The 17856-nt window shown below is 32.4% G+C and overlaps 1 protein-coding gene across 7 annotated transcripts in view; it reads left to right on the forward strand.

Annotated features, from left to right (window-relative positions):
* Positions 1–17856, forward strand: part of HLTF (helicase like transcription factor) — a 47676-nt gene that overhangs the window by 12063 nt on the left and 17757 nt on the right. For 3 of the 7 annotated variants that reach the window (XM_019748825.2, XM_019748827.2, XM_074333898.1), the window contains 10 exons: positions 1189–1263; positions 1437–1628; positions 3925–4020; positions 6499–6574; positions 8213–8309; positions 9921–10000; positions 10087–10131; positions 10994–11095; positions 13077–13174; positions 17485–17628. In XM_019748825.2, coding sequence (XP_019604384.2) covers positions 1189–1263; positions 1437–1628; positions 3925–4020; positions 6499–6574; positions 8213–8309; positions 9921–10000; positions 10087–10131; positions 10994–11095; positions 13077–13174; positions 17485–17628 — 1005 coding nt within the window. The remainder of the gene's footprint in view (positions 1–1188; positions 1264–1436; positions 1629–3924; positions 4021–6498; positions 6575–8212; positions 8310–9920; positions 10001–10086; positions 10132–10993; positions 11096–13076; positions 13175–17484; positions 17629–17856) is intronic. The other 4 variants (XM_019748829.2, XM_019748831.2, XM_019748828.2 and 1 more) reach the window with 2 other exon arrangements.

A 17856-nucleotide genomic window follows, 5' to 3' on the forward strand; every position in this document is an offset into this window, starting at 1 on the left:
TTTAAAAGAATAAGATAAATATGTATGTGCTAGCATTAGTTAGGTTCAGATATGTTGTTAAGTTATGAAATGCGTAAATAGAATATATAGTGTAATAATTTATGTAAAAAGTGATAAAGAATATATCCATGGATACATATTCATACATACATTAAAACACATACATTACTGTATATGCATGGGCTGTTTTAGAATGTTTTGATGTTTCTGTATTTGAAATTTTTAGAATGTCCAAATATTTTTTAAAAATTGAAGCTCGAAACTTAACTCTTGCTTACAGTAAGTTTGCAAATGCAGTGCTAAAAAATTAATTCCAAACTTTGGCATTAGTTTAGTTCTTACTTTGTCTAATTTGTAATTCAGGATACTGTTATGCTGAGTTAATTTGGGAAAAAAGGATGTAAAATAAAGTAATACAAATCAACCTACACGTTACATCAAAAACTTTTTTGTCTTTACCCATCCGTAGCCTTTTTATATGGTAATTGTAGTTACTGTATTTTGCTTGCTTATTGTTAGAGGTGTTTGAGCCTGTGTCTGGTGGGTAAACTCCAGGTTATCTCTCCTAACTTTGTCCTGATTTCTTCTGTGCTACTGCTATGCATTCATGTGCTAATTTACGAAAGTAATTATAACACGTATATATTGCTATAAAATTTGACTGGGTCAATTTAAAGAACCATAATTAAAGTAGCATAAGATTGAAATCATCCTAACATTTTATAACACACAGCAAGTTCTTTATTGCAGTAATAATAAATAAAATGTCATTGACTGAAAAAAAGTCAAATGTACCTGGTAGGATCTGCCAAAATGCTTTGAATACAACTATATAATAGGATCACAGAATTTCAGTGGCAGAAGGAACCTTACAGACACTCTAAATCTAGTTTATTCCTTTGATCTTACAGGAATAAGATACAGGGCCATAAAGGTTAAGTATATTGCTCAAAGTTATATATCAGCTTGTTTATAACAGCTGTGACTGTAACACAGTTACCTTTTACACCTAAAGCATTTACTCATTCTGCCTTCCATGAGCAGTGTACTATCTCAAAGAATTCATTTATGTATCTTTTGGTATTCAATTCTTTTTAGTTAATTAAATGATTTTAACTTCCTGAATTAAGTTTAATTATTATTTTAATTGGTTTGTTTCATAATGTTTCTTGTTGCTGTTTGTTGTAGCTTAAAACAGAATTTGACAAATTGTTTGAAGATTTAAAAGAAGATGATAAAACCCATGAAATGGAACCAGCTGAGGTACTGAGCCAGTATTTTCTATTTAAAACTATTTGGAATTTAAAAATATGCTGTTAATCGATACTTTTGTTGTTGTTTTTTTAATCACAAGATCAACTGTTTTCCAGATTCTGTGTGGGGGAAAAAGAAAGAGCTTATTGTGTTTCTATTTATGACGTTCCTTTTATTTATAGGCTATTGAAACACCATTGCTTCCACATCAAAAACAAGCTTTAGCTTGGATGGTTTCACGGGAAAACAGTAAAGAACTTCCACCGTTCTGGGAACAGCGAAGTGACTTATACTATAACACAATAACCAATTTTTCTGAGAAGGATCGACCAGAAAATGTCCATGGAGGCATTTTAGCTGATGATATGGGTTTGGTAATATTTTTTTCTTCAGTTAATAAAATTTTATTTTGTCATGATTTTATAGAAAGTAATTTTGAAGTAGATAGAGATAGGAATATGTTGGTGCTAGTTGGGGACTAGATTTCGCTTCCAGTGTAGAACACAGTTTTTCCTATGGTTTTTCACTTAAAATAATGGTTAAGTTTTTTTGTTTGTTTTTTGGTTAAGGTGCAATTAAAATAATTAATGGTAATAATAAACATGTTTCACAAATTTTTTGTAGTCTTTCACAAATGTTGTGATATACATAGTATTGAACATACATTTATGATTTCTTACACCAGCAGTTTTTATACTTTTTGGTCTTAGTAACCCTTTATAATTTTAAAAATTATTGAGGATCCCAAAGAGCTTTTGCTTTTGTGAGTTATATCTGTTAATATACCTACAAATATTTATAGTATTAGACATTAAACAAAAATTTTAAATATTAATTTTAAAACAACAGTTAACGTATTACTTGTTAACAGAAATAGAATATTTTTAAATGAAAAGTACTCCAAAACAAAAGCAATTTTGATGAAAAGACCGACATTGTTTTAGTTTTGCAAATCTCATTAGTGTCTGGCCTAATAGATGACTTCTGAATTCTCATATCTGCATTTTCATTCAATCTGTTGTGATGGTATTTTGTTTGAAGTATATAAGGAAAATTAACCCTTATATACATGGGTAGTTGGAAAAGGGAGGAGTATTTTAATAGCCTTTTTAGATAACCATAGATATTCGTCTTTGATATAATAATGAAATTCAACAAGTATTAGTTTATTAAAGATTAATAGTTAAAATGTGGAACTTAAAAATCATATCTGAATTTTATGTACTCTGTTCCTTTAAAATCCATTGGTGTAATTTGCACATTGAATGATACTTTACCTATACATGATTTTATAACATCAGGCATTGTCCTTTTGGAAAATATTGATTCACCTCGTTACACTGATCTGTCACATGTTGAAACTTTTCATTATACAGTACCAAAAATTTACATTCATTGATAATACTGCTGATCTTATTAAACAGTTACATTTTGGGAAGCTGCTATGCTCATAGTATTGGATATAAGTTTTTCAACATTCTGATTTTTGCCTGAAAGCGCAAATTTTGTCATTAACAACAAATACTGTCAATTGCTTCCCTTGAAAATGATAGCCTCACTTTGCTTTCTGCCACTCAGTCATGAATAACTACGTAGTTGTTGGTCATTCTTTTCAAGTAAACATGGTGATGAATGGAAAAGTGATGATGCATGCTGATGCGTAGTGAGTGGCTAGTTGGGTTTGCAACTCAGTCTCACAAGTGGTACTTCTCTACATAACCCTATGTTGGTATGTAACAGAAGTATTTTATGTGTACTTCTCATCTTGTTACACAGAATATATAAAAGGTGTGTACTTAAGAGGCAAGATTTAATAAAATGAATGTGTACTGCTTCATCAAGAACATTCTTAACATTTTTAAAGTGAAATGGGCATTTAAAAATTTTTTTCACTGTGAGTATGTGGCAGTTAAGAATAATATAATGACCACTATTATAATGTAGTGCCAGCTGCTTTATTTCATGCTAACGGACTAGCAATTTTGCACACCCTGGCTTTGTGGCATGACTACAGTTGTTAATACAAAAAGGTCTTAGTAGTATTATGAAAATAGTTTTGACTGTACATACCCTTGAAAGCATCCTGGGGACCCCTGGGGCCTGTGGACTACACTATGAAAACTGCTGCTTTACACTGCTTTAAAATTGCCAGAGATTTATTTCTGTTACTAATTACAAATTTAGCTATGGAAATTAATGAAAAATTGCATGTTTTCATTTAAGAAACGTTCACATGATGTATCATTTTCTTTGTGCTTTATTGGTAAGTTATAACTTAAGTGTTGGAGTTAACTTTAAATGAAATTGAGTAAAAGGATTTTGTCATGTGCATACTGGAATTCCTAATCATTTTTAATTAGCTCTAAATTACATGGCAAGCAAAAGTTACAGTTTCATTAGGAAGTTATTAGTTCAGGGTTAAGTATAAAATTTTAGAACAACAGTTATTCAATAAAATGACATTTCTCAGAAGTGCTTATATTATTTTATAAGAGTAAATAAATACTAGTAGTACAGTGTGGGAACTATTTCCTAACTTAAATCAATGAAATACTTCTCATTAATATGTAATCAATGCACTCCTGTGGCTTTGAATGCTATTTGATATGTGCTTACTTGATTTCAAAATTGTTTTCTTTAACCAGTTTGTTTTTTTAAAACATTTTAAAGGGCAAAACTCTGACAGCCATTGCAGTAATTCTTACCAATTTCCGTGATGGCAAACCTCTTCCCGTTGAAAGAATTAAAAAAAATCAACTGAAGAAGGTAAAGTGTTAGTGTTTTCTCTGAAGTCTCTGGCTTAGTGTTAAACTTTTTAATTTTGTCGTTAAAAAGTAATTGAAAAAAATAGATAATATCCAATGTTTTCAGAGATGTAATGAGTGGCCTTTTTCATGTGTTGCTGATAAGAATGAAAGTTGGTACCACATTCTTGAGGGCAATTTGGTAAAATGTATCAAGAGCCTTGAAATTGTTTATAATCTTTGACTCAGTAATGCCATTTCAAAGAAACTACCTAAAGAAGTTATCAGGAATGCATTTTTTTCAAAGGTAAAATTACAAGTTTTTCCCCCAGCATTATTTTAAATACAGAAAAGTAACCTCTCAGTAAGGTAACAGTTAAATTTAAATATAACTATAAAATTTAATACTATTATGCAAAACTACAAAATCCTATTTTTGAAGAATACTTTTATGATATTTTTTGTTAAAAGCGGGGACAGGTACACGTCTATATAAAGCATTTGAGTCCTCATTGTATAAATACGTATTTATGTACGTCTAAGTGTAGTTATACACACTATATGTGCCAGGATGATAATAGTGATAATTATGTCCTCATAATGAGAATATAGGTGACTTTTGTTGATAATTTATATATGTTTATATATAGCATATATACACCTAATATTTGCATACAGTTTCTAGAATTAAAAATGAAGTAGTTTTAATGGGAAAATGATATTAGAATGAAACAATATTCTATGTTCTCAGCTGAAAATCCAAAGAACTTAAAGTAGGAAATAACTAAGCAGAAGATCTGTGCAAAATATCTTTTTTTTTTTGGACTTTTCTGTTCTGCTATACTTCTAATTTTTCAGATTTCAAAGAGGCTGCACATCACTTTCCGACCACTGCTAATTGAGGTTCTTTTTTATTAATTTCTATACTTAGTTGCATTTGCTTCTTCTTTCTACTTTTTTGGGAGTTTAACTGTTATTAACATCTGAGTTTCATTTCCCTACCTTGAATAGTCCAATGCTTTACATCCTGTTTTTTTCAACATTTGGTTATTAAAACTGAAGAATAGCACCTAAGACTACTTACAGTTTCAGAATCAATTATCAATTTAATACTTATCTATTATTGGTAAGGCTTTCCCTTTTCCCCCCAAGATTACTAGCCATGCATTTAACGTGTTGTGCAGTTGGAATATTTTAGGATACTTAGTTTACTACATTAGGTGAAATGGAGGCTGGAAATGTGATGTCAGCTTAGAATTTGTTGCAACAAAAATTCTACTATTTCGAATAGATTTAGATATTCCAAGCTTTCAAAGTAAAATATTGATTTAAATTCCATTAGATTGGAGTGTAGTATGATTTGATAGGTTTAACGTTGATAGAAAGTTTATTTTTGAATTCTAAAAAGCTTGCTGAACAAAATTATTTAATATAAAACAAATAATGTAGAGGACATACTTTATTGGATAAAATTTTATTTTTTGCATACTGTTTAATATAAATGGTTGTCCTAATTACTGAAGAAGATTGAACAGCATTTTTTTACATTACTTTCTTGGAGCTAATGCTTTAAAAAATTATCTAAAATAACTCTTCTAGATTCAATACATATCTAAAAAAATATTACATTTTGGATTTTTAAAATTTGTTTTTTCTCATACCATTAGAAGGGGATGGGTCTTCTTTCAATCACATTTTTAGTAAAACTTTAATGAGATTTTTATAAGTGTTTTGAAATTATATTTTTTAAAACTAAAATCAGATATCCTTTATTAGCCCTAATTCTTAGCAAAAATTATACTTCTGACCATCAATCCTCCACACTGAATGAGGTTTTGATTTACGATATGACATCATCACTACCTTTCTTTTTAAACTGCAAGAATTAATTAAAACCCAGTTTTGTCACTCTTACCTACAGATTTAAGTCAAGAGTTAGAAATAAGATTGGAGGAGCCCTTTCCTACCAGTCTAAGTTAAAAATATTTTCATAGAGAAGTATAAAGTTTTACTTCTATAGAACTTTCTGTACTCATGTATACATTGATGCATTTTTAAACAAAAGAGTACACATGAAGGGAAAAAGAAAAAGTCAGGTAGACTGGAAAATCTCTCATAGAGTAAGAAAGGAGAGAAAAAGGATGGAAATGCCAGCCTCATTAAAAGTTTATTAGTCTGAGAATTCCTTTTCATGCTAAGGTATATCCCATTTCATGAGTATTTCTTACAGTAACTAATATGCCATTTGTAACAGGTTTGCTTTTTGTATTCCTTTTGAAGGGTAAAGACCAACTAGTTTTCTTTTGTAAGATATGTATGGAAAAAAATCTTAATTTGTATATTTTTCCTTTTCACCTAATGCATTTCCCTCCTTTGCTCCAGAATGGAGTAGCAATTTAAAGTCTTTATTATGTAAAATAAGCAATATAAAATAGGATGCATGTTCAGTTTATTTAAAACTGACGACAGTAATATGTAAGATATATGTCTTTTCCTCTAGGAATGTAATGTTAACAATGAATCTTTGAAACTTGGAGGAAACAGTACCAGTGCAAAGACAGGTGGACTAATCAAGGGTAAACTTTAATTTTGAACATGACCTCATATTTTATTTAGATTTTACAATTTAATTATGTAATTCCAGCTCTGGCTTTGTACTACACAAAGCTATAGGTCTCGTTTTCTGAAGAATTTCATGAGGACTGGAAGGAAAAATTTCATCATGGAGGTGATGATGGAATTGAATGGTAGAGAAGCTGAGAAGAGCATTTTTGGTTGAAAAAAATATCCCATGAAAGGGCAGTAAAAAAGCAAACAAAACAAAACATATTTTGTTCTGGGAACTCAGTACTTTATGGTATTTATAATGTGATGTGCATGGATAGTAAAGATAGAAGATAGGTTAGAACCAAATTCTGAAGTCAGGAGAAATAAAGAGAGCTCTGAGTTTAGGAGTTATAGGGCTAGATTCATTTCTGAAGATTGGTTAGAGCAGAACAAGACTGAAAATATTTTAAGGTAATAGTAGGTAAAGAATTGGGAATAACAACTGTGCTATTATGTATTTTGGTATATTTGAGATAGGAGAGAAATAGAAAAATAGTTGAAGAGGGATACAAAATTGAGGTTGAAGGCTTTTATTTTTCTTTTTGTCTGTTTGATTTGTGTGGGGTTGTTTTCTTTTTTTCTTTTTTTATTTTTTGGTTTAAGAAAGAAATCCATAGATGGGACGAGATTTTGGGTACAATGAAGAAAATAATTTGTAGACCTGTGGAAGGAAATGAGATCAAGAGAATAGAATAGATGAGTTAGCATTAGAAGGAAACAAAGTATGGTTGAAGGAAAATATAGATAATTGAGGGAATAAAAAGGTAGAGAAATTGGGAGTTTATATATGACACATGATTTTCTTTGTAAAGTGAAGCATGTTTGCTGGGAGTAAAAGGAGTTAAGAATGTATGCAAAGGATCCAGTGTAGTATAGATCATTCTAGTGAGTGGGTAGGGAGGCTGTATGATACATAAAAGAGTTGCTAAGTGACACAAGGTGACAGCTGAGATTGGAAAATGTAAATTTATAATATCACCTATTTATTGTTCAGTTTTTCCCAGCTGCCTTGGTACAGTGTGGGGATTGGCTGGATGACTACAGGAGAAAGACTGGGTACAAAAAAATTGAAGGTACTTTTTAGTGAGAAAATGCTAGATTAGGAAATAGAGTAGCTAGCTGGCTGATGGACTGAAAGAACAGGAGTGAAGATAGTAAGAGAGTTGAAGTATTGAGTTGGAAAACTAAGGTTTTAACACGTTGCGTACGGCGGGGTTTAAATCTCTCATACCCCTCTGTTCCGGCAGGTTTTTAAAATAAACTACTTTAAAATGCACTCTTCTCTTTAAAGTATAAATGCTTCTATGTCATTTATTATTTTTCTATGGAAATTTTTAGGATTTACTCACCTATGATGTTAGTAATCCCTCCTGATGTGATACTGCAGAAAGCAGCTTCCTTTGTTATTAACGAAACACAAATAATTCAATAAAATGTGCAAAGTAAAAAGAGTAAACAGTAAAAACGAGAATTCTCGTTATCCGTCCTTAACGCATGGCTCAGAAAAAAACGAAGATTCTCGTGATCCGTACGCAACGTGTTAAGAAGGATATTGCTAATCTAAGACAATTTACTAATATTTTGTATATTTGTCCTTTTCCTTGAAGTGGAAGGATCTAAATATAGTGGAGAACCCAGTATTTCAGATATCAAGGGAAAGAATAAATATCCCAAGTTGGAATTGTCTAGCTCCCGCTCCAAAAGGTAAGCTCTATTAAATATTGTTTGATTATATGTAATATGTTCATTTAAAATTTCTCTATTTTTAAAAAATATTTAGGAGAGAGAGATGACCATTATATCTTAGTTAATAGTACATAGTTCTTTCAAATATATTCTTTTATTTGAAATTCACAAAATCACCTTGACTTAGGCAGATAGGCTGTTCTTTTGTAGGTGAAGAAAAGTAATATTAATCTATAAAAGAAGTGAATCAGTATTTTTTAATGATCACTTGTCTTTCTATCACTTTTTTCCTATTTCTTTAACACAGAAGCTAAGAAAACATTATTTTCTTTTCTGGGTTTTTTGTTTTTGTTGAGATTTTAGAAGAGTTTTCTTTATGCATTTGAGGAGATGAAAATTGACATTTATTGGATGGCTTGACAAAAGCAGTCTTTGCTCATCTTAGTTCTTTCTCACTTTACATGTAGTGGAAATAAGATACAATAAAGTTATTTATGGGAGAGTATTATGTTAATGTAGACTAGAAGGAATATTGGAATAAAACATATAATGACCCTCTGATTTCAACATGAATCTGTTAACTTTATAAATTTCATTTACCCTCTGAAGTCGATCTAAATACTTGGCTTTTGTTGTATTGTCCACGATGAGTATCTGCTTGCATAACCTCAAATCTGAGTTTCTGTTAGCTCTTCCACCAACAGATCTCAAAACTGGGGCTCTATTAATTGTTCTCTATCATTAAAACTCATTTGAACTGAGCTCAAAACCAGGACTCATCGGTCTCCTTCTATCTAAATCTCAAATCTTACAACTCTGAATTGACCGTGAGACTGGTTAACAGAACACTATTAGGTGGACCAGATCAAATTCAAGGACATGGAAATAATAATGAGGGCATGGGAAAAACTACAAACCACAACCAACACGTATTACATCTAATACATACACGCTTACTGTGCAACAGACACTATTTTACAGGGTTTGTGTGTACTAACATTATATCCTATGAGGTGGATTGTATCTTTGTTCCTGTATTCTAAATGAGGAAACCAGTGCATAGGAGAATATTAGTTATCCTGTCTAAAGCCACATAACAAATAAGTGGCAGAATGGAGATTTGAATCTGTGCAGTCTGACTCCTGAGGCCATTGCTCTTAGGCACTTAACCACTGTACTGTACTGTTTCCACACAAAAGTTTACATCCAAAATAAAAAAAGTTTTCATCGTGAAAGAATTACATTTTTGCTTCTTAGCTGCTTATTTCATTATATTGAAAGTGTTTTCTATGATAAGTCATTTTATTTGTCCTAGTTTTTTGTAAAGTATTTGAATTGAATTGAACTCAGTACTGAAATGGTTACTATTTTAGAATGGTTTACTTTTCCGGATTTATTTTAATAATAGTGGTAGTGGTACTTTATTTTGTATAGTAAATGCATCTGGTTGTGAAAGCAAAATGCTTTTTGCAAATTTGACTTTAATTTGTCAATAAGTTTCCCTTGAGTTTTTTTTTTTTTTAATAGCAGGGTCAAGACAAAAGCATTTGTGTTGTGTTTATTAGACATATGTTTTTATATCCCTTTTTGTTTTGTGTTGATAAAAGATTTGCATGTACTTAATTTTAGAAGAAAAACTGCTGTCCAGTACACTGAAAGCAGCGATTCAGAAGAAATTGAAACGAGTGAATTGCCACAGAAAATGAAAGGTAACATGAAATGGATTTGATTTGATACTGTGCCCTATATTCTAATGTCCTTGTGTGACCATTTTTATATTTGGTGTTGTTTGTAGGCAAACTGAAAAATGCACAATCAGAGACTAAAAGCAGAGAAAAAGGTATGTATACACATCTCAATATCTATAATTTACACTTAATTACTAAAATAAAACCCCGCTGATTTGTATCTCTCCAGCTGGAATTCTTTAGTAATGGGTCTTAAACTTGACTGCTGTTTATATTTGAACTATTCATGGAGCTTACCAAGGATGTTAAACCAGTGAAGCAAATAGAAAAAAAATTGTTTCAAATTAAAATCTAAGAGAAAATATTTAAATCAACTTCAAACAAAAGGTGATTTCTACTTAAAAAATGATTTTAACAGAACCTTATATATATATATATATATATATGTATATATATATAAATTGTAATTTCAAAAGTAGAGTGGGAATGTGTTCTTGGAAATATTGTTAGTTCATAATATTATCATACAAATGTAAAAATAATCAGTGAGTATCTTTCTTTTTCCTTTCTCTTTAAAACATTATTTTCTTTTCCTCTAAGTCAACTCATATTGTATTCCTAATTAGTTGAGAAATTGTATTGCATTTGGAAAAATAACTGATCACCACTGACTGATCTGAAAATTTGGCATCCTAATCAGAAGTCAAACTCCTGTTTCCTTGAAAAAATTCTTCCACCTGAGAGCCAAATCACTTTGCATATGGCTGCTTCTACTTTCACATCTCTTCTTCAGGACAAGCAAAAGTTGATCACAAATGGCTACATTCCTTCTCTGAACTTAAAAGATGCTTAGCGTCAGAGAGGCAAGTTTGGTTACCAGATATTATTTTATTCTTTTTTAATAATATAAGCTCTTAAGATAGAGAGTGTGGAAGTGGTATTCTATTTCCTATCCTCAGAAAGTACCTAAACACAGGAGAGAATTGGTTTTCAAATAGCTTAATGATTCTGTAGTTTTTACTTTAGCAGGATCTTCTAAGGTTAAAGAAGATGCAGAATTTGCATGTGCACTTACTTCATCTACTCCTGTAACAAAAAAGAAAATGTTGAAAAAAGGTCAGTAAATCTGCTGGTTTTTTAGCTTTTGTTTTTTCTGTTTTTCAGTGAAAATTTTTTTAATGACAAAAATTATAAAACCATATAATAAGTTTAGAAAGTAGAGAAAAGAAAAAAATACATAATCCTATTACTTAAAAAATTATTTGATATGTTTTCTTTCCGGTACCTTTTCCTATTTTATTATTTTATTTAGGTCAAAAATCAGTGGGAGGAGGAGGTCGTCCCTTATTCATCTGAGCTGCAGGGATATTTCTAGTGAATGATTTATGCCTGCTTTAAAACTTAATTTGAGTTAATTTAAATTATAATAAAGATTTACTTCTTGGTATGAGTAGAATTTGCTTTTCACTTAAGAATGTTAGTGATCTTTATTATTTTTATAATTTTGTATTTTGTAATTGATAGGAAAACTATACTGCCTAGGAGTCTAAATATTTGAAATGGAAAGAGATTGAACTAGAGTTGAAATTTGGGACAAGTTATATCTCTGTACCTGAGTCTCCTGTATTTTACGTGTTGGGGATACAGCAGACAAAAGTGTACTTTCATGGAGCTTATGCCTAGTGATGGGGAAACATCAAATAAGTAAATGATTATAGACAAGTGCTGTGAAGCAAATGAGGATAGTGAAATAAAGATTGACTGAAGGAGCCTGTTTAAGAAAGTGATATTTGAGTTAACACAGTGATGAAAAAGAGCTACCTTTTGTTGGTCTAAGAATAAAACGATTAAGAATGGAAAATATGGCATTTCAGGTAGATTACTCTTCATCCTAATTTAAGAAATTTCAAGAAATGTTGAACTTTCAGTTGAGATAGAATTAAGATAGAATTCGAATTGAGATAGAATTAAGTTCACACAAAAAGTCTCTGTTGTAGACACATGACTGTTATACAAGAGAGAAAGTTAAAAAAATCATAGCTGTGATAAAACCAAAATAAACATGTTTCTGGAAGAGCAACACAATAGAAACAAAAGTCAGAGAGGGGAGACAGAAGCCATATCTTGGGGTAAATAGTGATTTCTTAAATAAGATACACAAAATCATAAGAAAAAGATTAATTACAGTTCACCGCATTTAAAATTTCCATGCACCAGAAGGCACAATAAGCAGTGAAAAATGATAAGGTTAAGGAGATATTTGTGATAAGTATAACTTACAAAGGATTAATATCTAGAATATGTAAAGAATACTCTACAAATCAATTAGAAAAGGAGAATTCAGTACAATAACTGCTAAGAATATAAATGTACAATCTATGGAAAGAAAACCCAACTAACCAATAAACATAGAAAAATATATGCAGATTCAATCATTGGAGAAATGTAAAACAAAGGAACAGTGAGCTACTCTTTTACCCTTCATATAAAAGGAGGAGGGTGTCCTTCCATAGCCTGCCTGAGGGAGGGAGGGAGGGAGAGAAGGAGGGAAGGAGGGAGGGAACCTAAGGGCGAGCAGCAGCATCTTTTATAAGTTAATCTCAGAAGTGCCATGGCATCACTTCTGACATAGCCTGTTAGTCATACAGACTAACCCGAGCAGAGTGCGGGATGGGACTGCACAGGAAGTGTAGTCAGGAAGTGGGTTATTATCACAGAAGCCATCTCAGCTGGCTTGTCTGGCTACCACGTCAACTCTTTTAAGACAGATTCAGAAAATTGCATACAATTAGTGTTCACCTTAATGAGTAACTATGAATAATTTAATATTGGGAGGTATTCTAAACTTCCTCCTATACCCCCCTCAATCACAGTCCTCTGCCTCTCTCATAAATAGTCGCTGTCTTGATATTTAGCTGTTCAAAGTGGCAAGGTAAGTCTTGTTCCTGGTACTCATCATAGCTGGAAACAAGTCCATGTGCTTCATTTTAATTCTGATTTACCTGTTCATAGAGGCACGTTATTGTCATCTCTTGATTCACTTCATACATATTTGAGAAAAACCACCTAAAGTCTGTGTTACCGATCCATCTTGTAGGAGCATCTGCAGTGGAGGGTTCAAAGAAAACTGCTGTGGAAGAGAGATCTAGAACAACACTGATCATCTGTCCACTTTCCGTGTTAAGCAACTGGATTGTAAGTCTTCACAGCCTTTTAAAAATGTCAAATAATTTATATTGGTCTTACACGATAAAAATATTCTGTTAAAATGTCATTCATTGGGAGAAATATGCTTGGTCAGCACTTTATGTCTAAGTTCAAATAATTGTTAGGTGAATTGGGGTTATATTTGCTCAAGTAATTTTTTTTTGAAGATTTATAATAGAGAAAGAAACATCATCAGTTGCTATAAGATTTGCTTCTATAATTTCTGTCCACCAAAGTAGGAAATGTGTGTAATGTGAGACCACCATATTTATGAGCTGTTGGAACCTCTTCTGAGAACACCATTAACAATAATTTGATTTTATAACAGCTTGTAACATTTACTGAGCTCCTATGTGCTCAGTTTCCCCTAAGCTCTTTTCATACATTTTCTCATTTCTTCTTGACAACTATTATTCTCACTTTCCAGGTGACCAAATAGAAACACAGAGAAATTAAGTAATTTACTTAAGGTCATTGGCTAATAAATGATGGAGCTAAGTCTCTACCATTCTGACTCTAGAGCCTACCCACACACAAAAAAATGTGTTTTTATTTCTCCTTCCAGGTTGCTTTTCTGTTCTAAAGACATTACATTGGAATGGAACCTTTTTATGTGTTATGTGTGTAAGAAGCAGCTTGGTGCCGTTTCCTTTCCAATTTGAGCTTCAAGCTGCATTGTATAATGAAATAATGACTCTATCAGAAGCACTGTGAACATAAAGACCACTGGATGTGAATTTCCATTCTTGTCACCTTCAAGGTTATCTGCCTCTCTCCTGGCCTTTCCTCCTCTAATCTCAGAGGTGGAAGAGGTCCCACTCTTTGTGGGACCAATACCTTAGTCTACACATTGTGTGCCACCTCTTCTAGCCTTTGCATTTTATTTTTTTTTTAAAGATTTTTATTGGGGAAGGGAAACAGGACTTTATTGGGGAACAATGTGTACTTCCAGGACTTTTTTCCAAGTGAAGTTGTTGTCCTTTCAATCTTAGTTGTGGAGGGTGCTGTTCAGCTTCAAGTTGTCCTTTCAGTCTTAGTTGTGGAGGGCGCAGCTCAGCTCCAGGTCCAGTTGCCATTTCTAGTTGCAGGGGGTGCAGCCCACCATCCCTTGCGGTAGTCGAGGAATTGAACTGGCGACGTTGTGGTTGAGAGCCCACTGGCCCATGTGGGAATCGAACTGGCAGCCCTCGGAGCTAGGAGCACAGAGCTCCAACCGCCTGAGCCACTGGGCTGTCCCCAGCCTTTGCATTTTATCTGTTACTTTTCCCCTTGCCTGGTTATTGTCTCGCCCCACTGGCTCTTTCATGAAACATACTTGCATCTTCCTCATTCTTAAATACTTTCTCTTGATTGGCTCACCTTCAAGTTGCTACTCAGCTGCTTTCCTTCAGTGTGGTACCTCCTGGGATTTAATTTCCACATTGTGCTTTTACTTACTAGCTACTTAACTCATTGTAATCTGGTTTCTGCCACTAGTTTTCTAAAGTGCATGGGAAAAGATAGAGATAACTATAAAAAGTAGTTAACTGTCTAATTGTCAAATTCTGTGTCCTCTGTGATTTATTTTTGACTTTTATGTAGTCTTCCCTTTGACTCTTTATCTTTTTTTATTATAAGTTTTTGGTGTATTTATTTTTTAAAGTGTTATACCTTCTCTTGATTAGTGTGCCATTTTTCCTCTTAGGACCAGAATGAATTTCAGTTGTCTCTAGCTCTTTTTTAAAATTCCAACAAAACTATGCTTTTTCTTTTGATATGTGGTCCATCTTGGGAAGGGCAGTACAGGGGTACTTGAATGGCAATTTCAGGGTGAGGTTTACAAGTGTTAATGGAGGAATAAACAATAGAACTGATTCTTTAAGAACATGGGGTGTGGATATGTATTTTTAAAATGGGAACTCAATATTTTATTATAATTTTATATTTGGAAAACTACAGAAGTTTTGGTAATCTAAACTTCAAAAAGGACACATTGGCAAACTCTTGCTTAATTGAGGTTGTGGGAAAACTGGTTTTTAAAGGGCTGAGGGATGGTTGGGTATGTAGGGATCCCTGGTCAAGAATGAGAATTCTGCAATCTCTCAACAAGCTACTCGTTTCCTAGCCCCTGAGTAAATGACCTAGCACCCTAATGAGCAGGCTAGCGCTACCTTATTGTCACTTCCTTGTCTTCAGACATGGGTAAGAATACAGTTAAAGGAGTCAGCTACCAATTCCACTTCCACTATTTTCTTTTTCTGGTTATTTAGGTAAGTTATTTATCTTCCCCATGGAAAATGAAATAATATCTGTTTCATTCACACACACATGCACATAGACACATAACCTAGCAAAGTGACTACAAACTCAGTTAGTTTCTCTTTAGAACTCAATAGAAACTCTTTCTCCAGAACAGTTAATTTTCCTCTATTTGAAATCTAAACCTTCCACAAATATGCTTTATTCCATTTCAAGGCAATCCCATTGATTCAGTTTTCTCATACTGGATTCATTCTTCTTTCCCTTTCCACCAGATTTCTTGATAAAATTTTCTACATTTTCACCTTTACCTTTCCATGTTTTATCCTCTCTTCTCTTTCCTTTTGCCTTCACTGTTTCAGGTGTCATTCTCTTGTCAAGCCCACAGTAGCCCGGTGTTTGCTCCCACCCTCCACAGAAACTCTTGGGAAGGCCTTCCGTAACCTCGCTGTTGCCGTGTCGATGAGTTCTCGTTTTCTTTTCCTCTGCCCTGACTTTGTTTCCTGTTTATTACTTTTTTGTTGTATCTTATTTTGTAAGCCATCTTTAAACCTTCTTGTAAGGAGAGGAAATGGACATAAATTAAAATTTTAAATTTCGATCTTGTATTTCTTCTTCAAACTCTGCTATTCTTTGGCCTCTCCCAAAATTTTGTTTGCTGTCTCAATTTTTTGATCACTGTTTCTCTCCATACCTGTTTTTCTCCCATGGTTCCTATTTAGTCAGTCTCTTTGTCCTCCTTAAAGTGTGGTATTTTTTTTAAAGTAATATGCAGAATTTTAATGAGATTTTCATTTACTCATCAAGATTTAAGAATTTCAAAATTTGCTTTTTTAAAATTTTTTTTTGCTGGAATATTTTAAATCATATCCCAAGCATCATGTCATATCTTCCAATAGAAGCATAGGCCTGCTCTTTAAATATCAGTATTTTGCAGGCTCTGTTTCTCATTATACATGTTCTACTTGGAAAATCATACTCCTGTAGCTTCATGTGCTATCTGCTGGTAACTTTAAAATTTATATTTACCTTTGTATTATAGACCAATATTTAAATTTTCCTAGTATACTTCTCTAGTCAGATATTCTGTAGTGACCAAAAACTTTAAATGTCTAACAGAATAATACTCATTATCTCTTTCTCATCTTTATATCTGCTTTCCCCTTCTTTTTTATAAACTTTCCTCTATCTTTATCACACAGTTCTTTGAGGCGGTCATTTTAAGTGGCTTCTTTGTCTTCTCCTGTATGAAGACATCCCATATTTAATTAGTCTTCAAGTCCCACCTTAGTGTCTTCCTGTCACACCTGTTCTTTCCATTTTGTTCTTATGCCATTTTGGTTTAGGGCTTCATCGTCTCTCACCTAATGGTTTCTCAGCTATCTCTCCCTGATGTCTTCTGTTTTTAATCTGCTTATATTATTTTATTTTATTTTTGCTCAGAATCTCCCACATAATGTTTTCATGGTTTGAAAAAAACAACAGCCAAAACTCAAGTTTTAAAAACTGATCATGTCCTCAGGGAGGGCAGGCACCAGCTCTTATTTTTCTTTTTAGCTACACCACCCTTCTGGTTAGTACCTGGCACATAGTAGGCCTGTAATGAATGAAAGTGGATACTGTGCTTGAATCTTTACCTACATCCTTGGGAATATTGGTTGCTCTTGTTTTACTGTTTAATTTTGATATTATTAAGTCTACTAATGGGAAGCATTAAAGATTCTTTGTGTTAAAATACTAAATTTTGAAAAAACTAATTATAGTTTTAAAGAAGCTTGGTTTGTTTTTTTCCTCCTAAAAATGAAGTGGCTGCTTATTTGTAGGGCCAGGCAAAGTCTATAAAATATATTATTATTGCATATATGACAGCTTTCCTGACAATAAAATAATAATTAGTATTATTATCATTGTTGCCATTTTAGTAAATTGTAGGAAACTTGAATTTATGTAATTTTGGTAGAGTGATTTGTGACACCACTACAAGGATGGTACTTTTTCTTATACACATAGGAAACCTGACACTAATCTGCTTATTCAAAATACATCTAATTTTCTTTTAGGACCAGTTTGGACAACATATAAAATCAGACGTTCACTTGAATTTTTATGTTTATTATGGTCCCGATCGTATTAGAGACCCGGCCTTGCTTTCCAAACAGGATATTGTTTTGACCACATACAATATTTTAACTCATGACTATGGAGTAAGTATGTTAATACTTAGAGATTTTCAGAAATTGAATTTAAGAAATATGCTTCAGGTTTCCTAACTGTTCTAACATTCAGGCTTTATACTTTTTCTTTCTAAATTGTGTTTTAATGTTTTGCAAAAAAAAAAGTTTGACTTTCTAGACAATAATGTAAGAATACTTTTCATTTAGAACACTTGAAGTTAAAATTTTAAATTTGAGCTTTAACTCAGTATGTAACAA

Source organism: Rhinolophus sinicus, linkage group LG01, assembly GCF_036562045.2.
Source record: "Rhinolophus sinicus isolate RSC01 linkage group LG01, ASM3656204v1, whole genome shotgun sequence".
NCBI classification, from domain to species: domain Eukaryota; kingdom Metazoa; phylum Chordata; class Mammalia; order Chiroptera; family Rhinolophidae; genus Rhinolophus; species Rhinolophus sinicus.